The 25,944-nt window shown below is 44.8% G+C and overlaps 1 protein-coding gene across 1 annotated transcript in view; it reads right to left on the bottom strand.

Annotated features, from left to right (window-relative positions):
* The window catches only part of COL7A1 (collagen type VII alpha 1 chain), a 331,680-nt gene that overhangs the window by 62,019 nt on the left and 243,717 nt on the right, over positions 1–25,944 (bottom strand). The window contains exons 67-81 of the mRNA XM_068254821.1: positions 24,511–24,546; positions 22,717–22,752; positions 22,176–22,280; positions 19,475–19,510; positions 17,810–17,845; positions 15,555–15,602; positions 10,652–10,687; positions 9,722–9,844; positions 5,956–6,165; positions 5,765–5,800; positions 5,628–5,672; positions 5,418–5,489; positions 3,327–3,371; positions 2,539–2,601; positions 2,134–2,178 (exon numbers count right to left, since the gene is read on the bottom strand). Of these exons, the coding sequence (XP_068110922.1) occupies positions 2,134–2,178; positions 2,539–2,601; positions 3,327–3,371; positions 5,418–5,489; positions 5,628–5,672; positions 5,765–5,800; positions 5,956–6,165; positions 9,722–9,844; positions 10,652–10,687; positions 15,555–15,602; positions 17,810–17,845; positions 19,475–19,510; positions 22,176–22,280; positions 22,717–22,752; positions 24,511–24,546 (972 nt within the window). The remainder of the gene's footprint in view (positions 1–2,133; positions 2,179–2,538; positions 2,602–3,326; positions 3,372–5,417; positions 5,490–5,627; positions 5,673–5,764; positions 5,801–5,955; positions 6,166–9,721; positions 9,845–10,651; positions 10,688–15,554; positions 15,603–17,809; positions 17,846–19,474; positions 19,511–22,175; positions 22,281–22,716; positions 22,753–24,510; positions 24,547–25,944) is intronic.

Here is a 25,944-nt window from a genome sequence, read left to right as displayed (position 1 = left end):
TACACCGATATGTACATAAGTATGTACCGGTAATTATGGGAATTCAGAAGCTCAATGTTGATTAGTGTTGGTAGGTCAGTGTGAGGGCTCATTTCCACTATAGCGAATCCGCATGCGTTGTCCGCATGCGGATTCGCACAGCCAATACAAGTGGATGGGCCTGTTTCCACTTGTGCGTTGTGCGGAGCGTTTTTGTGTGCGGGGAAAAACTGCACGGCAGAGCCGTCAGAATTTGCTCCCCGCACACCGCTAAGCGAATCGCATACAATGTATCTAATAGGGAAATCGCATGCGGTTTTGGCATGCGTTTTTCCCCGCGATTTCGCATAGGAGGTAATGTTAATTTACACAGGCAGTGACATGGTTAAAATCACCCACCTACTACCCTATGCGTAATCGCATGCGAAATCGCGGGAAAAACGCATGCAAAATCGCACCCGCATGCGATTTCGTCTGCGATGATTTCCCGGTGATTCCGCACCGCAAAAGTGGAAATGCAGCCTGAGAGTTTTCTCATTGTTCGATACAGGGCCAGATTTCTGAAAGGCAACAAAAGTCCAGGCCTTGGGCAGTTGCAGCCAAAGGGGGGCTGTTGGATATGGAATAGGGATGGCTGCGTATGGAGGAGGAGGATGAAAATTGAAAAAGGACTCTGTAAATGGGGAACAACACTTTGAAGAGGGGTGCTGGTGCCCGAGAGAGCTGTACCTGAAAGAGAGGTGCTGCTGTACATGGATACTACATATGGAATCGGAATCTACACATAGAATGGTGGGGAGCTGCCACATATGGAAGGCAAGCAACAAGGAAGTTGGCCTAGGGGTGCAAAAAGTATAAATCTGGAATTGGCTTGATAACTAATAGTGTGAGCACTGGGGCTTTACTTAGAGTTATGTAGAAGTACTAGATTTGGTTAGAGTTCATATTAGTTTGGGTGGTGAAGAGCAGGGTTTCTCAAACCTGTCCTCAAGTACCACCAACAGTACTTGTTTTGCGGAAAACCACAAACATTCACAGGTGAGGTAATAATTGTCCAGGAGAGCTGATTAACTATCTCTGTGGATTTCCATAAAACATGCACTATTGCTGGCACTTGGGGACAGGGTTGGTAAGCCCTGGTGTAGAGTAGAACATTAAAATGCCAAGGTTGAGGATAGAAGGGAGCTTTTAACAGGTAGTCCACAGGTAATGAACGAGATAGGGACTGTAGGTTCGTTTTTAACCTGAATCTGTTCTTAACCATCTCCTAACCGTCTCATGCCGATGGGCGGTGGCTCTCTGGGGACCACCTAACACTGATTGGCGTCAAAGTGCGGTGGGCGGGATTGGCAGGGAACACGTGCTTGTGAGCAAATTCCCTGCGCATAAACACAGCGGGGATCCGGGTTTTTTAATGTGTTTCCACAGAATCCATGCCGTTCGTATCGGCGGTCCTTCGTAAGTTGGGCGTTTGTAAGTCGAGGACTACCTGTAATGTACTAATGAGTGGGCAAGCTATAGAGAATCTGGAAGTGTCAAGAAGTTTGGTATAAAAACATATGGTTGAGTCACATTATTATGGCCACCTGCTAAAATCCAGAATAACTGCCTTTGGCAGAACAGGCGCAAAACACAGTGGGAGTGACTCAGTAAGATGCAGAGTTCAGTGCATCCAACAGTTATGACGGGTGTAAAGTGGTGAATTTAGTCTTCAAACACTTTGATGAGGTGGTCTCAAATTAGCTCAATTAGGTTGAGGTCTAAGGAATTCAGAGGCCAAGGAAGAAACTGGAATTCTTGATCATGCTCTACAAGCTGCTCTGGTGGCATGACACGTCACATTGTCCTCCGGAAAGATATAATCAGCCATGGAAAAGATCGTCAACATAAAATAGTACTTGATCATCAAGGACGGAGATATACCCATACTAATTGAGAGTGCATTTCCAGAGGTATCAAGGGGCACAGGTAGAGTAGTCCTATAAATAAATCATGAGGAGGTGCTTATATTAGATGATCTTAGTGTGAGCATGTCAGGACATGGGGATCAATGTACTGCAACTATCTGGTGGAATCTGAGGACTGATAGATGTGAGAGCGTGGAAAATGGAATCAAAGGAGTCCAAATCTATAGACAGTTATGGTACCACCTACCGGCTTTCCTTCAGGACCGGCCAGACCTCTTTCTCCAGTAGGTCCCTGAAAAAAAAGAGAACCATACAGTTTTCTACTGTACATAATATGACTTTAAGGTAAGAAAGAAAGTGGAGGCTACTATTAGACTCCCCCTGGGTTTTTTTACTGAATAAATCAAACTTATGGTGAACTTGCTCATAGTCATATCTCATCTGACTAAAGGCTTTGGCTTTTTAGTATGTGAAGCAGGTGACTGAAGTGCGTGTAGAAATATAAAAAGTGTGGATTTTGAACACTTTGGCTGAACTCAGGAAGTCTCTTCCATCAGTGGTGCAATGTGTTTTTGGAAGCAAGGAGAAAAAGTCTAGCTAAAACGGATTATTTTATTTTGGATAGTCTTAAAATACGTTACAAAGCTCTCACCACAAGGCCATCTCTGCCCTTGTCTCCTGGGTCACCTTTATCGCCTTTTGGTCCATCTGCTCCCTGGAAATAAAGACAAACAGATCACTTTCGCTCATATAAATTGGTTCAGCAAAGCAGAAAGACAACCCTGTGATGAAGAAACAAAAGAAATAAGTTTCTGGAATCTGGAAAATGAAGAGATAGGCAGTGTACTGGTTAGTGTAGATGTCAGTAAAAATTAAGTTTCTAAAGGTGGCCAGAGATGAAATGAGAAATTAGCAAACCGATCCATTGAGGGTTCTCCTAAGATCACATAAGCTACAGAGTGATTTATCCTGAAAAGTGACTCTAACTACTAACTTAGAAACATTATGGCCCTTATCCAATGAATCTTTTATTTAAAAGAGAAGTAGCTGGGCTCATATTTTTGCAATTAAGGTTCACAAAGTTAAGGGACTTCACATGCTACACAGATAGCAGTGGGGATTAGTGGAGAAGATGGTAAAGGCCTAACAATCCTTTCGCGGTACAACCGCTTCTTCGGAAGCATAGAGATATGGACCGTAAGTGCAGACCTATGTGCCGAGCTACAATACTAATAAGAAAGTATCAAATGGAGATATGGTTTAAATAAAAAAAATCTCAAATGATGCAGCAGTGTTACAAGGATAGCGAAGGAAGTTACGGTACCTATTCTGTCCTAGTGGCGGCCTACGAGGGGGGAAGGTTAAGGGAAAGAAGAGAAAGAGTGAGCAGGCATCTGGTGGGTGGAAGAGCACTTTGTAGACTTACTACTATAACCAGACCTTATCGCCTTTGGGTCCTCTCCCGCCATCTTCTCCTGGGTCACCCTGCCAAGGAAAAAGCAGAGGATCACATACCGAAAATGCTTCCATCAGCAGCATGTTCCCATCCTATATACTGAGAGGGTGACCACAGTGACTGGCTTACAGTCTCCTAGGTAACATCTCACTTTTCAGGTCAGTTTTCCACATCCACTGATAAACACACATAGAGAACTGATCACCTTTATGCAATAGTATAACCTGAATCCCCTCTCTGAAATTAAACTACTTGGATGGTATTGTCTCCATAAATATGCACAACAGGGCCGTTTAAATGGTTAGGCGAGGCAGGCCACTGTGGTGGAGGGGGGAGAAATGGGCGGACCACAAGGTCACATGCAACCCATCTTCATCCCCCTATCCATTCTGTGTCTCTGACAAGTGATGGCAAATGACTCTGCACCTCAGAGATGGAACGTCTAGATAGGTAGTCTCTGCATGGAAGGAAAGGGGGAGGAGAGAGAATTTTACAAATTAACCCCTGATAGCTATTTAGCCAAGAAACTGCCCTACTGTCCTGTTATTTATCTGTATTGTTTTCTAACTCTCAGCTCCTATTGACCTGGGAGCAACCACTTAAAAGCTGTCTATTGTACTGTCTGAGCCCAGTGCTTGTAACTCAATTTTCCTCCTGTTCATAACTGTCTGGTAAAAAACCACTATAGCGGAAAAAGTAAGCAGTTAAAATCTGACAGGACTGACAGGTTTTGGACTAGTCCATCTCCTCATGGGCTATTCTCAGGGTTTTATTTGTTTTCAAAAGCATTTCCTGAAGGGCAATTGTTTTTTTCACATTCAAATCTGTATTCGTATGTGAACTTTCGCATGCGTTTTTTCAGAATGGCCTATAAAAGTTAACGGGAATTTGCATGCGATGTGCAAATTTATGCTACAAGGTGTACGTTTTTCACACATGCGAAAACACAGATTTTAGAGGTGCAATCACAGGATATGTGACAAGTGGGTTTTCAGAACATCTGCAAAACAAACATGAATTTTAATAATATAAGAGTGAACAGAGGCGTCAGCAGGATAAAAGGTACTAAAAAGTTTAAAATTCCTCAGGAGGTGGTGGTGCACTCGCCTCCTTGAAGTAGACAAGATACTGTCAGCTTTTTAACAACAGGTTTATTTATATACTCCAGACAACCATGCAATGCGTTTCGCAGGTATATTCCTTCTTCCTCAGGCAATAACAAATAGGAGTACACGCAGTACAGTTTCAAGGTCACGATAAGCGCCTCTGTGAGCCTCTGTTCACTCTTATATTACCAATATCCATGGTGGAGGGGTCGATCCCCATCTCTTTTTTCCTGATCTACAGAGAGAGACTTTTAATCCTGAGTGAGGACAGGTCTAATCTCCTCACCTGCCTACACAGTGGTTACCTAGGAGGTAACCCACTTTTGTGAGTATATACACTATATACTTTTCAATTCCAACCTATTGTTTTGCTTACTGCACTATATTGGGCTCTCGGTGTCTCCACTTTTGTTTATGAATTTCAATAAGTGTCTAACTGTCAGACACTGCGTGTGCGCACTACTGCTGCTGTAACCACCCGCCTGTGGGGGAGTGCACACAGGATCAGTCCCCATAACCTCTGCCCCCTCTCACCCCGCAATGGCAGGGGTCACGGGGCTATGGGTATGCCAGTGATTGCAAGAAACTCACATAGCACTGCATTTTGCAAGCAATTTTTTGTGCTGCCATTTAACAGTACACAAAGATAAACACTCAAACTCTGCAGTAGGCTGTGCATTTGTGTAAAAATCTGATCACACTAGTCTAAAATCCCATACCACGTTTTACATTAAACTCATAAAACCACATGCATTCCATTTCTGAAAATCAAATCAAAACATATGTAGTAGAAACAGCCCCTTAAGACAGCACTCAACACATCAGCCAGTGCAAAACAACTTAAATAAAAGTGTCAATGAGCTATTTCTCACTGATGCAAGGTTGCTTGGATAATACTTTAAGAGAGGGGATTCAGATTCTTATAAAGTCCATTTCTCTTTGCACAGCACGTAGGACTAGCATACTGACCCGGATCCCTTTGGCTCCTGGTATTCCTCTTTCTCCGGGAAGTCCAGTTGCAATAATTTCCACAACTTCACCCTAGCAGAATGACAAGATGCAAAGCAGAGACATTCATTAACATAAGTAAAGAGGTGCTTAGAGCCCATCCTCATGTTCTTAGAAGATGCCCACATACTCAAGGGATTAGTTAACATGCCAAAGATATAAATAAATTACCTTGGGGCCTGTAGGCCCAACTGGTCCCCTCAAGCCATCTTTTCCCTACAAAAAAAAAAAAACCCAAGCACATTTTACACATCAAGGCATCATTAAATGAGATGATTAGGAAGGTTACAAGAAGTATGTTGACTTACATTTTCTCCTCGTTCCCCTCTTTCTCCTCTTTCTCCCTGAAATATAAAAAAGGACTTCAGGGAATGGGAAAAGGACTGACATTGCCATACAATTGCCACAGTCATGCCACAAACACAGATCCAAATCTATACATGATGCTCATTTCCTGCTGGATGATGTACATCATCCATTAATAGATTAATGCCCTCACCCTCTCTCCAGGCTTTCCTTGCTCTCCAGGTTCTCCAGCTCTCCCAGGAATTCCTGGAATTCCAGGCTTGCCAGCTTCTCCAGGTGGTCCGATGGGACCTTCAGGGCCTCGTTCTCCAATGGCACGCCCTGTTGGGCCTTGAGGTCCTTGTACTCCTTGGTCACCTTTGTCTCCCTTTTGACCTCTCTCTCCTGGAAATCCCATAGTGCCCTAAAACAGAAGAATTTTAGAACCAACATGTTGCATTCACTTTACCGTTATACCAACAGATCAGGGGTGTCAAACTCAAATACAAAGTGGGCCAAAATTAAACACTTTGGCCAAGTCGCAGGACAATCCAAATGTCTAATGGCCACCTCCCTCCCTTATACAGTTCCCTGATTCTAATGACCCCCCCCCCCCCCCTCCCTTCCCTATACAGGTTCCTTGTGTCTAGTGGTCCTACCTCCCCTATACAGTTTCCTGGTGTTTAGTGGTCCTTCCTCCCTCTTTCTGCTACACAATTCTTTGGTGTATAGTGGCCCCCTCCCTCCCCTACACAGTTCCTTGCTGTCTAGTGGAACCCCTCCCTCCCCTATACAAATCCCTGTTATCTAGTGACCCCCTTCCCCCCCTATACAGTTCCCTGGTGTCTAGTGCTTTTCCACACCCTCCCCCACATGGCTTACCAGGTGATATAGGGCTTCACCTCCAATATAGCTTCCCTGGTGGTCTAGAGCGGGCCAAACATAATGCAAAGTGGGGAAAGCACCTGAGGGCCAAATTTGATGGATTTGGGGGCCCGAGATTTGGCCAGAGTTTGACATGTATGTTATAGATAAAGGAGATTAAAAGACATAGGGGTTGATTCACAAAGCAGCACAGTTTAATGACTACAGCACTTGTTAATAATTCTCAGCGTACGCTATGCAGTCATAGCATGCGTTGTAAAATTACGCTCTTCATTGCTACTTTAATGAGCAGCTCGTTAAACTTAATGAGCGCTCCACTGAACACACCCGGAGCCAGGTGGGTCCAGTAGCTTCAAAGAACAGTATTCCTGCACTTTAATTGGCCCAGTGGGCTGCCTGTCACTTCAAAGAACAGTATTCCTGCACTTGACAGGCAGCCTACTGGGCCAATCAAAGTGCAGGAATACTGTTCTTTGAAGCTACTGGACCCGCCTGGCTCCGGGTGGATTCAGTGGAGCGCTCGTTAAGTTTAACAAGCCGCTCATTAAAGTAGCAATGAAGAGCGTAATTTTGCAGCGCACGCTATGACTGCATAGCGTACGCTGAGAATTATTAACAAGCGCTGTAGTCATTAAGCTGCGCTGCTGAAGCAGTGCAGCTTTGTAAAATCAACCCCACAGTATGTGTATGGCAACCTAAATTCAGAAGCATTTAGTATTAAGTTAAATCATCTCTAAAATGATGAAGGATGTAATTCTTATCCACTACTTATTTGATCTCTTAAGAACATCTAAGATCCCCTTAAGCGCTAATTGTTTACTTGTTCTTCCCCTTTACATGTATACCAGAACTGTTTTACATTGTAGCCATTTATCTGTTGCCTATTTTTTTCTGCAGACCCCACATACCCACTCATGGCTGTTTATTAGTGTTGGGCGAACAGTGTTCGCCACTGTTCGGGTTCTGCAGAACATCACCCTGTTCGGGTGATGTTCGAGTTCGGCCGAACACCTGATGGTGTTCGGCCTTTTAAGTTCGGGTTCGCCCCGAACTACTGAATGGCCGCCGAACAGGGCCCTGTTCGCCCGAACATGCCGCAATACGGCCCCCCTATGGGGTCGCAGGCATAAGGGGGGAGCATGCCCCGATCGCGGGGGGGGGGGTCGGAAATTCCCCCCACCCTCTCCGCTAGCGCTCCCCCCTCTGCCCGCTTCCCCATACAAAAGTTTAAGGCAAGTTAAATAGTACTTGGTGGCTGGCACTGGAGTGAGGAGGAGGAGGAGTCCGAGTAGCAGAGTGACGCGTTGAGGCCGGGCAGCAGGCGGTTCAGCGGTAGTACCCTTGTGGTACTTCCGCCCTTTCTCTGACCTCACGTCCTCTACGTGATGACGCATATGAGGGTACGCGTGACGCGTGCCCTCGTATGCAGAGGATGTGAGGTCAGAGAAAACGCGGAAGTACCACAAGGGTACTACCGCTGAACCACCCGCTGCCCGGCCTCAACGCGTCACTCTGCTACTCGGACTCCTCCTCCTCCTCACTCCACTGCCAGTGCCAGCCACCAAGTACTATTTAACTTGCCTTAAACTTTTTTTATGGGGAAGCGGGCAGAGGGGGGAGCGCTAGCGGAGGGGGTGGGGGGAATTTCCGACCCCCCCGCGATAGGGGCATGCTCCCCCCTTATGCCTGCGACCCCATAGGGCCCCCAAAATGGGCATGTTCGGGGGTCCCATTGACTTCCATTGAGTTCGGCGTTCGGGCCGAACATGCCGAACATCTGGCCCATGTTCGGCCTGTTCGGCCCGAACCCGAACATCCAGGTGTTCGCCCAACACTACTGTTTATGTGACAGAATTACTTACTTTATTAGTTATAAACACAGCGCTCCCATTGGAAATCATATACTGTGACCACAAGCTAGTGGGAGCCAACACCTGTGTACTTTTTACAATAAACCAATAGAAAAAGACTGGGCGCTAAACATAGTTTTGAAAAGTACAAAAATATTCCCTTTATAAATAGTCGTATATATCCTCCTATTTATCTTACAGTGCTGGGTAATTTGTTGGCGCTATATAAATCCAATAAATAATAATAATGATAATAATAAAACTAATACAAGTAGAGCCAGACAATGGAGTGCTCCATAGTACACAACAGCAAAATGTTCTAACACCGCATGCAACACACCCATCACTCAAACAACAAGCAAATGGGGAAAAAGGTCATCATGCTGAGAAGTGGCTGTATCCATGGTCTTGATCTGACTAATGTGCTGTATACATCTAAGAAGGACCAAGCCACACTAGCAAAGAGTCCCGTGATCCGGATATAACAAAGTCCGTATACCACAGCACCGAATATGAGAACTACTCACGTACTCCACAGAACCTGATCAATCCAATAAGGTAGCTGTAAGGGTGCACATTTGTTCCACATGAAAGGGTACACTCTCATCCAGATGACAAGCTGTAATATAATGAGGGCTTCTCTATGTATGCACAGCATCAGTTATAAGAATGCATGTAAAGCTAATAGGGGTGCACCAAGCTTGTCAGTAATGCTCCATCCACCGACGTACGTCTCACTCGCCCACCACGCAGGTTTCATCAGGGTATGGTCAATGTACTTCACATAAGACTACTAATAAAGGAAATATTTCTTCTACTTTTCAAAACTGTCTCTAGACGCCCAGTCTCTTTCTATAGGATTACTTACATATATGCATATGTCCATACTATGCCCTGGCCTTGTTAGAGCAATGGCACTTAAGAAACAACAAGAAGGTTTATCTATACAGACTATGGTGAAGGGTTGAGATGGGTTCATCTGGTGAAATTCTGTTCATGCTCCATTTGCTAAGTAAACCTATGTTTACTAGTTGATCTGCTAGTTGGTCATCTGCAGTGGCCTACATAACATACAGTCCCTCAAGAGTCCATTCCCAGGCAAGGAGCAAAACTTAAAATAATCAATTCTCATAGCAGTCCGCAATAACCTCCTGAATAGACTGACTAAGGGTTCTACGAGTGTGGAAAACCTGACCACACGCCACACTACGTACATAGAGATTTCAGGTGCTCTTTAATACATACTTCTCTTCCAGGGGCTCCCTTCTCTCCCGGCTCTCCTGTCTCTCCCTTCAACTTCTTCTGGACGGAAGAAGATGCCCCAGGGCCGTCATCAAACGCAGCAATGATGTCTTCCAGAGTGGACATCTGCAAGAAGAATCAGTTAAGTAGGATGGGAATTAGGACCTGTGTATTTTAAGAATTTCTCGATACTTAAAATAAAAACATTCCTCAAGTTCTGTCAGCTATTTCAATTATTTTTTTCTTTTGCTGACGCAAAGTACCCGCACAGTACACTTCACAGGAAGTGACCGATGATGTGACGTCCGCGTCTGATGTGCTCCAGTTACTGTGCGCTCTCTCCTCTCTTTGGTCAATGCTGACCTGAGGTGGCGCACATGGTTCTGTGGCGCCCATGGCACAAGCCATGCCTGCAGTCCCGGATGTACGTCACAGGAGCCTATAGGCACAGATGTCCTGGTACCTTAGTCTTCGCCCTCCATTAACCTACAAACCCCAATTGAACTGCACTGCAAGTGTGCTGACTGGCCCAGCTGTCGCTTCTCCCTTACTTCCCTTGCCCGTCATAGGTAGCTACCGGTGCCCCTTAGTATTAGGTAGCTAAAACTACCCTCAATATTAAGTAGATAGAGGTGCCCCCAAGTATTAGTTAGCTAGAGGAACCTCAGTATTAAGTAGCTAGAGGTGCCCCTGGCTGAAGGGAGATGTGGTCAGTGGAATGCCGAGACCTGAGTGAATAACCCTTCATTTACACTCCGCTCGGGACTGTGCATAGGGAAGGAGGGAGGCACTAGGGGAGGGGAGTAAGCCACCTTTACATCATCAGGCGCCTGTAGGCATGGGTCCACAGTGCCATATGGTAAATCCGGCCCTGCATGCCTGCACCCCTCTAGATACAATCTTTAGGTCAGATTCTGGAATGAAAGAGGTTACCTTTATTCCTGCAAGGCCAAGGTATTTTTCCACATTCTAGAAAACAGAAGAAATAAATGTTAACAAACTCAATTACTGACAGACATGGATTACTTTGTACGGATGGGAAAATATATATCCATGATAGTCTATGGTGACATGAAAATAAAAGTGCTAGCTGCATTTGCGACCACCAGTGACCACAGGACAAACAACGTGTTGTTATAACATTTTTACTTCAGTTGTTCAGTTGCCCTTTTTATTAAACTTGCTGGAAACCATGGCAACAGTATACTGAAGGCCCAACCTCTCCAGCGCTCTTCAGGCAACTTACTGATGCACACACTGCGCAGAAGCAGGTGAGCATACAACCGCAGATGGCAGCAGTGTCGGACTGGGAGCTGAAAAAGCAGAAGAAATCCACTTGCTGGCCAAGCAGCAGTAATCAGGTGTTGCTGCTCACAGTGAAGACTTGCTGCAGGTTTCTATTGGGAGTGATAACACAGGGTTACTGCTGCTTGGCCAGCAGGTGGATTTCCTCCACCACCCAGTCCTACACTGGATGGCAGGGCTTTGTTTGGGGGCAGGGTTCCATTCAGGGATGGGGCTTCATCTACACTCTTTCTACTGGCCATATGGCCATACTGGAAAAGGGGGGCAGCAGGGAGCTGGTGCTGCTGAAGTGATCTTACTGATTGCTATCAGCAGGCACTGCAGCAACGCCCCCAGTACTAATGATGCTCCAGGCAGCAGCCTGGAATGTCTTTGGTTCAAAATGGCCCTGATGTAGAGTTCTGTGTAAAAGACACTCAGAATTTTCATCTGTCATGTGTCTTCGGTTCCAAGCTTGCAGAAGAAAAGGACATGTGTGACTGGCCAAAAGGGGTGAAGCTGTGGGAGAGAATCCATCACTTTGTACTCTTTTACACAATGAGACATTCATTCCACGGGATGGATGTACCAGCCAGATCCTGGTGATGTGGGAATGCATATGCAGCAGTTCAAGTATTTACTCTCATGTCAGTGCTGAGAGCCACAGTGGGCAGCTTTTTCCAGTGAAGCACATGAACAGCCCTAGAGCAGACACCAGGCAAATCAATATAATACCAGGTATGTGCATGTCTCTGTAATACAGGTTTTCAAAACACTTCAAATATAAAAACATAAGATTGATAGCATATACCCCCTTTCCCACATAAATCTTTACCTTTTCTCAAATAGATCATCAGGGATTTTTATATAGGTGATATTGTGGAAAAACCCCTCCCACAGTGTGATGTCAGGGCCATGGCCCTGACAGATTCCTGTCTGCGAACCTTGTTACTATAAAGAATATACCTGTGAGGGCTGATTCCGCCAAGACTCGGGCTGAGTCTCACTGGTTCTCTGGCCCACTTCCTGATAGGCGGAGGGCGCGTTCCCAGTACGCCCTCCGCAAAGGTAAACAGTAGTCAGATGACTCTGGTCAGCTGACAGAGCAGTGTCAGCTGATCGTTCAGCTGACACCTAGGCACGGCTTTGCCGTATGATTGGTTGTGTGGAGTTTGGCCGGCCACTGATTGGATGCTGTTCTGTATTTAAACCTGCGGAGTGCTCCCAGTCATCGCGGATGATAAACATAGCTTTGGCTAGTTGCTGGGTGCGCACTCTGATCATTATTGATAATCTGGATATTGACCATGGCTTGTATTTGACTACTCTGTTGTGTTTAACCCCTGCTTGATTCCTGGATAACCCTTTGCTTGCTGCATGGACCAACCTCTGCTTGATTCCTGGATAACCCTTTGCTTGCCGCCTTGACCGACCTCTGATAGTTACTGGACATCCCTTGCTTGCCGCCTGGACCGACATTGGACTGTTACTGGATATTCCTTGTATGCCACATGAACTGGACGATAAGTATAAGTCTACTTTCCTTATCAGTCAACTAACAGTGTGCATATAGCCTCACATAACCTGTCATATACCATCTGGGACTTCTGCTGTCTGTTGCATAACTTTGCATGCAGACTAAAAGGAACGGTGTTATACTTGCCTCAATTATCACCTGTTGTTAAATACTGCATGCAAGTCTGCTTGGACTATTTCATAACTCTGATCAAATTACTATCGCTATTGAATAACTTTGTATGAAGATTTATCATATCTGGATTACTTATTATCTGAACTGTGTATGTCAGGTGTGCCCAATAGGTCGATCGCAAACTACCGGTAGATCACGACCGCCTATTTGGTAGTTAGCAGCCGCTTGGCCGCGTCCTGACAAATTTAGCTGCCGTGTGGTTGCGGCCGTCAAAGATTTCTGTGGTCGTGGCTGTCAGATAATCCTACTGCGGCTGAAGGGGAAAGGCAGGGCTGAAGGGGAGAGGAGCAAATGGTCAGTGTCTCCCCCCCCCTCCGGGCTCTGTTACACAGCCTTGCGGCCACACCTACCCAGCTCTCGTGCTTCTTCTGCGACCTGCCAGCAAGGTCGGTCGCTTGGTGAGAGGAGGAGAGTGAGGAGACTGAGTGAAGGGGTCTTTACTGTGCACGGAAGCTTTAAGGTAGGAACAGATTTTTATGGTGGTGGTCGGCGGGAGGGGAAGATTCTGTCATTAATAGCCATGTATGCTTATTATTGCCTATGGTGGGGATGAGGAATACGATTAAGAAGCCATTTGCTGGGGGGGGGGGGGGGGGGGGGGGGATTCTGATCGTGGGCTGCCTAACATTGCTTGGATGGGGAGGGGGGACTCATGACAGAGTGCAGGGGAGGAGGTTTCTGCAACTATTTACTACCGGCTATCATGTAGCGAGCCCTGAGCTCGCTACATGATTTAAAAAAAAAGAAAAACTGCTCTGCTGCCCCCTGGCAGTTTTTAATAGACCGCCAGGAGGGTTAAAGTAGCTCGCGATCCGAAAAAGTGTGGGCACCCCTGGTGTATGTGATACTGCAGAACTGTGTTACTAGCCTCAGTAGTGGCTCCTGGTGGTATATCTGCCTTCTGCGTCAGCTTGTATGCTTTGCTCGTCTAAGTCCTAATTAGGGCCAGCTAGTGGTGTGCCAGGCAGGGATAGTTAGGTGAAGAGCGAGACCTCCAGCCTGGGATATACGCGCTGACTCCGAGAATTATACCACCAAGCCTTACAGTTAGGCAGGGAACACACTTGACTTTCAGTTTTCCGCGCGCGTTTTTCTGCATACTTTTTCTGCACACCAAGTGTGTTTCCATGCAGGAAAACGCGCGTGTTTTTTCACAGCAGCTGATGTAATTGATATAAAAAACTACCAAAATGTACAGAGTCATCATGCAGAATGTCAGTTTTTTTTCTGCGTGCGAACAACACAGTAAGTGTGCACTAGCACATTGATTAACATGAGTTCTCAGTTTTTCTGTGCAGAAAACGCGTACGAAAACTGTCAAGTGTGTTCCCTGCCTTACATTGTGGGGAATAAAAGCTATTTCTAACTGCCAAGCAAGCAGCATCTCCCTCTGTGCCTGCCAGTAGTAAACATGATAACATACAGGCTCATGGTGGATCAAACAACACATACAAATTACACATCAAGTATCAATCATCTCTTGATCTATCTTCTACTTTGCAATGTCTTGATTTATTTTTTTCCCTTACCATTATCTTTCATTAAAGTTCCTCAGCCTAAACAAACATACTGTCATTAGGTTACATTAGTTATGTTAATTAAAATAGATAGGTAATATTAAAATCCCATCATGCTTTGCGCAGCATCAGGGAAAAAAAGGCCCGGGGCAGTTTTCTTTGGTGGGGCGGAGCTTAGCTTCTGCACAGCTAAAAATGAGGCTTTGGTAAGAAAAACAAAGTTCTGATGCTGTGAAACTGTTAAGGACACACCAAGCCTTTTCAGTGCTGCTGAGTAGAATTTTAGTCTGGAGGTTCAATTTAAGTGGAACGTCACTTCGTGCAGATCAGCGATCTCACACATTAATATCTCCCTCAGCCCCACCAACAAAAATTAAATAATCCCATTCTAAAAATGTATCAGCAGGTGTATTTTGCACTCCAATGTCATTAAAAATGACTTTTTCACTGCTGGTGGGGATGCCCGACAGTGAAAACATTTTCGTTTTTGTTTTATGCTTATCTCAGATGTACTGGGCACCTCCATACCTGCAGATCCCTGGACCTCCCTCTTCCATAGACACAAGTCAGGCCTACCTCAGCCTTCTAATGCCTTTATAGCCCAAATGTGCAACTCCCACCAAGGGTCTAATAGCCCAAACGTTGAAAGGCTCCCCCTCTCACCAGGGATTCCTTAGTTCGCAAGCTCCAAGATATGTGTATCCTAGAGCGCATCAGCTCTACAATCTCTAGTAGGCCAGACACATTCTAAAGCATATGGGGCCCCTAGTCCGTTTGGTCATCACTACATTGAATGAGATCATTCCAGGCCTTGACCTATCCTGGCACTTCATGAATGACCTCCAATTATATGTCTTGACTCTTTAACCTCTATGATGCTATATTTCATGCTGTCTATAACTACTTGCAGTATGCACTTAATACTTTTCTTTTGCAGCTGGCTATGAATTTCCAAAACTTGACTAGAATCTGTGCTCTGTATTGAACGTGTTTTCAGTACAGGCAGCTGAGGTAATTTTTTCTACCTCAGTGAGTAATTATGTAGTTGCACTGAGCAGCAACAATTGTTGCTTGTTTTCCACACCTGCTCAAACTGAGTGACCTGCAGGAATCTATGACAATCCCAGTCTTGGAAGACCCCGTAACAATCAGTTTGGAGGGGCTGAACATTTGAATTTTAATGTACAAGAGAATGTACAAGAGAAGCAATTTTAAATGATTTGTAGCATTAATTCTACCAATTTATGGAGCTGGACAGAGAAAGGATTGTACAGTTCATTAAATAATGTAGCATATAGTCATTTTGCTTTTCATAAATACTTACTCCAGGGCTTCCTGGCTCTCCCTTCAGTCCTAATTCACCAGGTCTTCCCTATTCAGAGAAAAAACATAGGCGTTTCTGGAAAACTATGGCATATGACTGGGTTAGTAAGATAGGGAGATGTGAAATAATTCATAAGATAAACAGATAAGGAGGTATATTTACGAAATTTTGGTAAAATTGCAATTCTACTGGACCAGTTGTGTAGCCCAAATTGTGCAATTAGTGCAAGCCATACTACCAACATAATGCTCACGTTGCTAAGGTAATGCGCATTACTCTACTTGCGAAGCATCATACTAGTAATACGCACATTAGCTAGGTAATGCGGATTGCACTGCCTGTGCACAGTAATTGTACTGTGATTGAGGGTGGTTTCACACATGGTGAGCAGCATAAGAACCCTACCGCAGCACATTGCAACGCACCATTACCAACATTTTAGACACAGCGGCAACAGGGAAATTGCCGTGACCCCATCCCTCACTCAGTGACACACTTTCTGCAGGGCAGGAAGAACGTTGTGGCAATTCCCCTGATCTGGGCTTGTCCACTGCACAGCTACCGCTACAATCTATAAAGATTGTTTGCAGTGCCATTGACTCCCATAGAGTCTCGCACCGCTTGCTAACGCCCTGCAGCTTCTGTGTCAGCCGAACCACTTCTTTCGCATTGCACCACACCATTAAGTAGGAGATGGTTAGTTAGTAGCAATCCTGTGAGGGCCAGAGCCCACTGCTGCGTTTATAAAAAAAAATGCATAAAAACACATGCGGTTTCAAGCATTTTTAAATGGATTTGATGCATTTTAACTTATTTACATTTTTTAACGTATTAACATGTTAAATCATCATTAAAACGCATTTCAAAAACACTTGAAAAACGCATGCACTTTATGCGTTTTTGAAAAACCCAGTAGTGGGCTCAGGCCCTGAAGGATTACATGTCAGTCAGCAATGGAAATTGGTGTATAGTATACACTCTCTCTTCCCACTTGTCATACCTCTCCCATGCCACCTCCCAATCCCCTGGTGACATCATTGTCTGTGGCCTCTGCACCAATATTGTGGACAAGCAGTTATGGGCGATCTGAGAAAATAAGGTGGCTGCTATTGCAAGAAGTTTGGGTGCGGCCATTGGCACTCGTTCAAATACAATTTTTCCTGATTTTTTATCGATTGGGCGGGGGGGGGGGGGGAGGGGGGGGCTGTGGACGACAACGACGGTTAAGGTTAGCCATTAGGGTGGGAAGTGGTTAAGGTTAGCCATGGGGGGGGGAGGAGTTTAAGGTAAGCTGTGGCAGTAATTGGTTAAAGGGATCCAAGCAGCTCCTGGCTTCAAATAGCTGCAAGGGCTGCCATTGTTCAGGAGCTCACCCCTGCTATTTTAGCACTGCTATTATCTAGGCTAGGTGTGAAATTCTTCAACTGTAACTGATGTTTTCTGTTTGAAGTACAATGGGGGTTTGTTTGTGGTCAATTAAGTCTAATGAGGTGATTTGTTATCTGCCTTCCACCATCTCCTGCTCAGGGTCCTCAGGTCCTTTATGGACAGACAAAGTGGCTATTTTAACTCTTAGATGTAAAAAAATGAGGTAAAATGAACGTTTTTTAATAATAAACCACATTTTTAGAATGCATTTTTAATTTGCTATAGAGCTGCCCTGGGTGTTAAAAAAATGATGCTCGGTTCACTTTAAGCTTGGGCCTCAGTAGATGGAGGATTCAGTGTGAGAAAAGGGTTATATAGCTAGTGAAGCTGAAAGAAACTAGCTTTGGCATCACCGGGTGCCCTTTTTTCCTCAGTGCTTTTTTGCATAGATGTGTTATGGGGTGGGGGAGTTATTAGCTGCGTTTATAGTCCTACAGGGACTCTCCAGGGCTGCTGAGATAGTGAGGAAAGGATGTGCACTTTACTACCTTATTGCTATATACTGTAGGTAGCCAGTGACCACTATAGGGTCACTCTTATAAATACAAAGAGTGCTGAGGAATGGGGTATGGAGGATGAGAGAGGGGAAAGTGGTCATAAAAGTATCTGATAGCGTTTTTAACAAACTCAAGGTTGATATTCAGTCCATCTTGTTTTGTGTTTATCAAGAATATCATCCTGAATACCAGTGCATTTCAAAACTCTCCATTAGACTAGTATGGCTCTGACATGCAATCATTTGAACAACTGACGTCAAACAGCAAATCACCAAAATCTCGTATGTTAGTTCTGTAACACTAATATTGTACAAATAACTTTGTACAAACCTGTTCACCTCTCGGGCCCATTTCTCCACGGTCACCCTAGGAGAGAAAGAATATTAATACTTAAGAACTGAAGAAACACCAAGTTTACCAAGGTTCACAAAAGATCACAGTATGGCAGCTAAAGTACAACTGAAGCAAGAAAAAAAAAAGCCAGAGACTCACCTATGGACAGGGATGCTCTGGATCCTATAGAGCAGGGGTCTCAAACTCGCGGCCCTCGATACAATATTTTGTGGCCCTAGCCGGCAAAAGCTTCCTTATAGTTCGCTTCAGTGCTCCCAAGTAATCTGCCGCATCCCCGCCGCTAAACGAGTGCTGCAGAGCCCCCAAATCGCCCGGGGGGCAATCCGCCGGCATTTCCTGGAAGGGGCAGAGCTTTCAGCTTCAGCTCTGCCCCTCCTGACGTCAATCGCCGCACGGATCGCCGCCTCTCCCCGCCTCTCCCCGCCCCTCTCTGTGAAGAGTGAGATGGGCGGGCAGAGGGGGCGATGCGCCGCAATTGTGAAATTCGTTATGCGGCCCAGCCTCATCCTGACTTTGCCTCCTGCGGCCCCCAGGTAAATTGAGTTTGAGACCCCTGCTATAGAGCGTTATCTGTCCTCCCCTCATTCCATTGCTGTCACCCCCGTTGCATCATGCATGTATTCGAACCAATTGGTTGAATATGATTTCAGGGATCTAAGGGCGGCTCCGTACTGCACATGCATCAGCATGCGGTTGCACATGCGCAGTTCAGAGCTGCCCATCTTTGGGAGCACTAAGGGACAGGCAGGGGAATCCATAGGTTGCAGTACGATGCGGTGGGGCATCAATCCGCAACGCACAAAACCACAAACATATGAACCAGCGGCAGAGTGCGCCGACAGGGTTATATGCATAGCGCCCCTGCTGGACAGGAAGTACATCACTCGGATTCCTGGGGATGCCCATCGTATTCTGTTGTTCCGTGTATCCACGCCGCAATGCCACCACAATCCTTTTTAAAAGGTATGCATCGCCCATTGACTTACATTACTTCCGCCACCGCAGAAGTCCAGTGGTAATGCTCTGTTGCCCCTGCGTTGGCTCGGTGGCGGATCAGGCACCTCCGGCACGATGCATTAAGTGTGCTGGGCCCTGTTGCCCTGCATTGCTGTTGTGTTACCCTGCAGAAAAAAATAGTGACGCAATGCAGGTTTTCAATGCAAGCGTTATGCTGGGAATACACGGCTCGATTCTGAGCTGATTAGATGGTTAGATAGATATTTTCCGACATGTTTGATCATTTTGCCGCTTGATTCACCATTGACGTTAATTAAAAAAAGATAAGAAAAACAAGCGGAAGATAAGAGAATCGAGTGGGCAAAATGATCGGGCGCAGAATCGAGCGCCAGAATTGACCAGTGTATTCCCAGCGTAAAAGGGGCCTGACTTGCATTGTATGCGATTTACATTGATATGCCATTTTTTTCTGCACAAAAGTTGGTTGTGAAAATTCCCACTAGGTATGTCAAATGCGATGCCATTGACTTGCATTAGATGCGCAGCAAATGCGATTTCGCAAAACGCCATTCGAAGACATATTCTGTCATGTGTGAAAGGTGCCTTAACTTTGTGATTTTATCAATCACAGCTGCATATAATGAGGATTTCCATTGGTTTAGAAATATATCATAAGAACCATACCTTAGCTCCAGGAGTACCAGCTAAACCCGGGATTCCCTATAAAAACAAAAAGGTAATTACTTATAAATATCATGAGTCATTTAATTTTTTTTTTATTCATGTTCTTGTGCTTAAAGAGACTCCGTAACAAAAATTGCATCCTGTTTTTTATCATCCTACAAGTTCAAAAAGCTATTCTAATGTGTTCTGGCTTACTGCAGCACGTTCTACTATCACCATCTCTGTAATAAATCAACTTATCTCTCTCTTGTCAGACTTGTCAGCCTGTGTCTGGAAGGCTGCCAAGTTCTTCAGTGTTGTGTTTCTGCTATGAACTCCCCCTTCCAGGCCCCTGTATGCACACTGCCTGTGTGTTATTTAGGATTAGAGCAGCTTCTCTCTTATTTTTTACAAGCTGGATAAATCGTCCTCTGAGCTGGCTGGGCTTTCACATACTGAAGAATTACAGACAAGGGCAAAGCTGTTTGCAGGAAGAAACAAGCAGCCTGAAACTTCAGTGCATGAGAACAGGGGGAAAGAAACACACAAATAATCTCTTGAGATTCAAAAGGAAGGGTGTATACAGCCTGCTTGTGTATGAATGTATTTTCTATGTGTGGACATACTGTACATCAACCTACTTCTTGTTTTCGTGGCCATTTTGTTTGTTTATAAACAAACTTTTTAAAACTGTTTTTAACCAATTTTAATGCGGCGAGGAGCTGCGAAATTGTGTCAGAGGGTAATAGGAGATGTCCCCTAACGCACTGGTATGTTTACTTTTGTGCGATTTTAACAATACAGATTCTCTTTAAACTTTTGCTTATTTGTCAGTTAAATGTTGGAATCTGAAATGGTAAATACATATTTTACAATGCTAATGATTTTCCTCTATGCACTCTAAGCAAAGTAAAATGAATATAACCATTCAGAAGTAAAAAAAGCCAATAAAAAAAATGAACGATCCACATTAGATTGTGGTCTGCTTCTGACACGGTTTCTGTGTAATGTCTGTGTTAGAGGTTTAACAACACTAATACCTAAACTGCAGTATAGTAAAGCAACCACAAGATGTCACTGTCTGTAAAATCATGCAATGATCTGTATGGCATTGTGATTTCCTGTATTCTCTGTGTTTCTTCCTGTTCTAAGTAAGCTGCCTTACCTGGTGGTGGTGTATGTTTTATCTCTGCATGTCTTACTTCAGTAAAGCGTTCTAGCTTGTTATACTGGTTGGGTGTCTATCTGCGTGTACGGACCACTCTGCTCCATCAGTCTGTAGACTGTGGGATCAATTAACCACTTGAGGACCGTAGGCTTACACCCCCCTAGTGACCAGGCTATTTTTTACAATTTAGGCCACTGCAACTTTAAGGCCTCGCTGCAGGGCCGTACATCCTAGCACACAAGTGAGTCCCACCCCCCTTTCTGCCCACCAACAGAGCTTTCTGTTGGTGGGCTCTGATCCCTGCCAGCATGTTTGTTGTTTTTTTTTTGTTTATTTATTTGTTATTTTGTTTAATAAATGTTCCCTTTTTTAAAATTATTTTTATATCCCTCCCTCCCCCGCCAGCCAATCACAGCAATTGGCTGTCATAGGCAGCGGCCTATGAGAGCCGATCGCTTCTGTGCCTCCCAGGGGGACAGCCGTGTCTCATGGCTGTCCCCAGTACAGATCGTACTGTACTGTGCTGTAGATCACAGCGCTGTACAGTGTAAATAGACAGTGGTTTCACCGTCTAACAGTCTCTTAGCGGAGTTTGCCGCTGGCAGATTGTGATGGCGCGGAGCTCCTTCAAAACCCCGCCCCATGACTTCACGCCAATTGGCATTCAGTGGTCCTGGGGCTGCCGCCACGTTCACGCCAATTGTAATTAAGTAGTCAAGTAGTTAAGGTCTCAATCGATGTCGCTTAATGGGAATAGGGGCGCGATCTCTCAGGCGACATTGCTGGGCCGAATCTGTACAGACGCGTAGTTAGCCTGAAGGCTAACAACATGTTCTGCAATGCGGGAAGGCCAAAAGAGCAAGGCAGATGTGACGTCACGTGGCGTGCTGAGAGAGGTAGAGAGCAAAACTATTGCCTGTGGCTTGGCCGAATTGATCCGCCTTGCACATCACTAGCCAGGTGTCCATTGTTAGTTGGGGTTTGCTGTACATATACCAGATTATCGGAAGAGGCTTTCTTTATCGACCGCCTCAGCCAGGAACTTCCCTGGCGGTAACCTCGAGTTACGCCGCAGCGCAGAGCGGTAACCCTAAGCCTGACTCGGGTTAGTCACCGGGAGGTCTGTTCAGAGTATAGCGCACAGAGGGCGTTTCAACTTACCTGCCCCGATGTCCAGACGCTGGCAGCCATTCTCCTTCCTGTCATTGTAGGCTCTGCATCACTCTGGTGAGATCGCCATTTGTTTTCATGACGATAGACGGCAATCTCACTACAGGTTTACAGCACTACCCGGAGGATGGAGGGAGAATTACAGCGCTGGATCCCAGAGAGGTGAATTTATACTGGGCTGCCACAGATCTCTCTGTGGTATGTTTTTTTTTTATTGGTTTTAGGGTCTGAAAGCGTGCAGAAAAATGGCTCTGTTTTTAGACCCTAAAATCCAGAAATAATAATACTGCCAGGGAGGTTAAGACAAGTACACTGTCATAAATAGGTAATATGGGTGAGTTAATGTCAATAATAGGCACAAAGCGAGAAAGACAGACCCCTCACCTGCCCAGGTGGACCGATTGGCCCTGGTTGTCCCGGAACTCCAGGTGACCCTGCAGGGCCTGGTGGACCGCTATCCCCCTGAGCTCCCTTGGTTCCATCACGACCCTGTTTGACAAAATAAAGTTTTTCACATCACTTTAAAGAATTTAAATTTTTTAGAATTCCACAATCTTAATTTTTAAAATGTGTCTTTTTGCCAGACGGACTGTAATCATCCGAGACACTTATTATATTTATTTATTGTATTTATAAGCGCCATTATATTATGCAGTGCTGGACAATATATAGGGATACATACAATATAAACAAGGGGTGACCGACAGAGAGGTAGCGCACGGTTATACAACACAGCACAAGGTTATTTATGGAAACAGGATATAAGATGCATGATCATGTGATTTTACAGAGAGCCAGCAATTCAAGTCCGAGTTAGTCCATGGGAAGGGTGCCATAGCTGGCGTAGCAAGATCAGCCATACTTTAAGATATGAAGTGTAAAAACACAAATAGGTTCAGCTCAATAATTTAATTCATTGACTTACATCTCTGCCACCAGGACCCGCTTCTCCTTTGTCACCCTAAAAGCAAAAATAAGGATACATTTTACCAGGTTTAAATTGACTCATCAGGCCTAAGGGCTCTTTCACATCACATCCCTTTTTAAGCGTTTCAACGCAAAGTCGAAACTTTGCGTTGACCAAGGTAAAATGAAAGTCCATAGACTTTCATTTTACCTTTAACACCCGGTGCTGCGTTTCGATGCATTGCGGTACGACGCACCCGGGAGCATTTTAATGTTGGGAATCGGCGTTTTCCCGTCGGGTTAATTAATTACTACCGCACAGGGCCGGCCTTAGGCTTCACAGCGCCCTGAGCAAAATCAGATTTTGGTGCCCCCCCCCCCCCCCATTCATCCTTTTTGCGCGCACACACACATGCCCATGCAATTCCCCTTTTCTCTTGAGTTCGCCTAGGAGATAATTTTCATCTTCACTTTTTAGCATTTTACAATTGAAAAAGTACCTCAAAGTTGGTGAAAAAGTGCTATCAAGATCCCCCTCTAGTGTATATAATCAGATCCCCATTTTAGTGTTTAAAGGCAGATATCCCTCCCCCTTTAAGTGTATATAGGCAGATCCTATCCCCCAATTTAATGTATATGGGCAGATCAACCTTTTAATGTATATAGGCTAGGCAGATAAATAGTCTACATAGTCAGATCCCCTTTAGTGTATATAGACAGATCCTCCCCTTCCTTTAGTGCATATAGGCAGATCCCCCTTTTGTGTATATATAGGCAGATCCCCCCTTCTTAGCGTACATAGGCTAAGTAGATAAATAGTGTATATACGCAGATCCCTCTTTAGCGTATATATAGGCACCCCTGACTGCCCCCCCCCCCCCCATTCCCCAACCGGGAGGCAGTTGAGGAACCTTACTTTTCTGCTTGACTTGTCCACTGTGTAGCTGGAAACAGGAGATAGAGTGACAAGTATCTAATTTGAGGCAGCGCAGCTTCGGAGCAGCCTGCATCCCCCACTAAATCAGGCTGAGCCATCCAGACATCACCTGCGAGTGAGGGATGGGACTACTGGCACGCAAAGCTCACAAATACTCTACAAGAGGCAGCAGCAGGTTCCTGGAGTCTCCGCCCCCATCACTGAAGCAAGAGGGCAACGGCGGAGCTATTCGCAGCAGCCACAGATTGACTCGGAGCCCGCAGCCAGGTAGAAATGCGGCCAGGGCCAGTCCAGTGTAGATGAATGCCTCGTGCGCCCCCCTAGAAGCCGGCGCCATGAGCGACCGCTCCATTTGCTCAGGTCAAAGGCCGGCCATGCTACCGCCGCTACTCAGCATCGCACCGCAGATTCCAGACGACATGCCGCAGACTCCTGCACGCGTTGTCTAATGTGAAAGAGGCCTTAATGGAGTTATGATTCATCACAGTTAAGGTGGCCATACATGTAACGATTTCTTTCATTGATATGATATCCGGCCGATTCGATCATTTGATCAAATCTGCTAGAAATCAATGCTGCAAACAATCCTTGTATGGCCGATTTCCGGTCAAAACCGGTTAAATAGGTCTTAAATAACAGGAAAACCCAACAGGCGCACACAGATTTTCAACGTTTTCATGCAATTGTGTGTAGAGGGATTCAGGCAAATAGATCCTTCTCAGATAATGATCAGAGGGGATCTATCTGCTGGCCATATCAACCAGTCCATTTATCCTCTGCTAGACATTTTAAGCAAGAATCATGCCAGAAATCATCAGACTGGGCCATGGGCGGCCATCCTGTACAAAAGGAAATTGGTAAATGATGTTTGCTTACCTTCCTCCCGTCTTCTCCAGGAATTCCTTCCTCCCCCTGCAATGTAATGAAAGGTGAATAAGGTGTGTGATTTATAACAATGGGGTATCCAGTTACAAGCTTCCTGCTCTGGTACCCAGCATCCACCACTGCTGTTTATTGTTGATTATAACAGGTGATTTTACTTTGTGAATTTTTGTGTAATTTTTAGAATTTCATGTAATTTTTAGAATTACAATTCTGATTGTAATGACGGTTTTGTGGTTACTCATCCTTTTGCGTAATTTTAGGTACACAAATTTACATTGTAAATGAAAATATTGGCGAAAATACGAGAGCATGCGAAAACACACTGTCGCCAAATGCATTTTCGCACAGATAAGTAGATGCGTGAAAAACAGAGGCATGCATGCGAAAACACATTTTCACCGGATGCCCAGAAGTCTATTGGCATGAGAAAACAAACTTTCAAGAAAAAATTATAATTTTTGCTAAAATGTTGTGCATATTCCTTATATTTGCAAAATGATGTATCATAATACTAGTAGTATGTGCAAACTAATTGTGCAATAGTTTGAAATAACTTTTATGTGAAAGTCAAGCTCATAATTATTACTACTACTGTTTTGCTTGAGGACTCTACCCTTTCTGTTATCTAAGGCTGGACAAATATGGAGACACTATTTCTGGTTCAGAGTTTAACAGTGCTGCTCCATTTTCTTGTCTGAAGAATCGGGTAAAAGCCTGCGAAACGCGTTGCATTTGGAGCTTTGTGATAATAAAAGTCTGATGTATGATGAATCTTGACTGTCTGAGTCTATATTGTGGGAGGTAAGTCCACCACTACCTCCTAATTTTTAAACTGTTTTTAGTACATTTTATTCTACTTTGGCTCCTCTCTTTCCAACTGCTACCAAATACATATACAACAACTACAACAACTACCAAATATATATATTTATTTTTTCCAGACTGATGTAATAATTTTAATCTGTTGCCTTCTAGCAGCATGCCCAATGTATCTCTTGCGAAAAGGGTTGTTGGGAATGATGGAAAAATCTCAAAATGAAGGTCAGTATTCTACTGCTATGAACTGCACAAAGTGTTAAAGTGAACCTGAAGTGAGAGTGTTATGGAGACTACCATATTTATTTCCTTATAAACAATACCAGTTACCTGGCAGTCCTGTTGATCTTTTGGTATCAATAGTGTGGTCACAACCCTGAAACAAGCATACAGCTAATCCAGTCAGACTTAGGAGTCAGAGCACCTGATTTGCATTCTTGTTCAGGGGCTGTGGCTAAAAGTATTAGAGACACAGGATCAGGGGGAAAGACAGGAATTTTGCATTGTTTAAAAGGAAACAAATATGACAGCCTTCGTATTCCTCTCGCCTTGGGTTCCCTTTAGGCTGCTTTCACAGTGGGACGTTACAGACACACGTTAGAGCAGCCT

This window comes from Hyperolius riggenbachi, chromosome 9 (genome assembly GCF_040937935.1).
Source record: "Hyperolius riggenbachi isolate aHypRig1 chromosome 9, aHypRig1.pri, whole genome shotgun sequence".
Classification (NCBI taxonomy): Eukaryota; Metazoa; Chordata; class Amphibia; order Anura; family Hyperoliidae; genus Hyperolius; species Hyperolius riggenbachi.
Note: the sequence above shows the minus strand (reverse complement) of the source record. Positions and strands in the feature narration are given on the sequence as shown.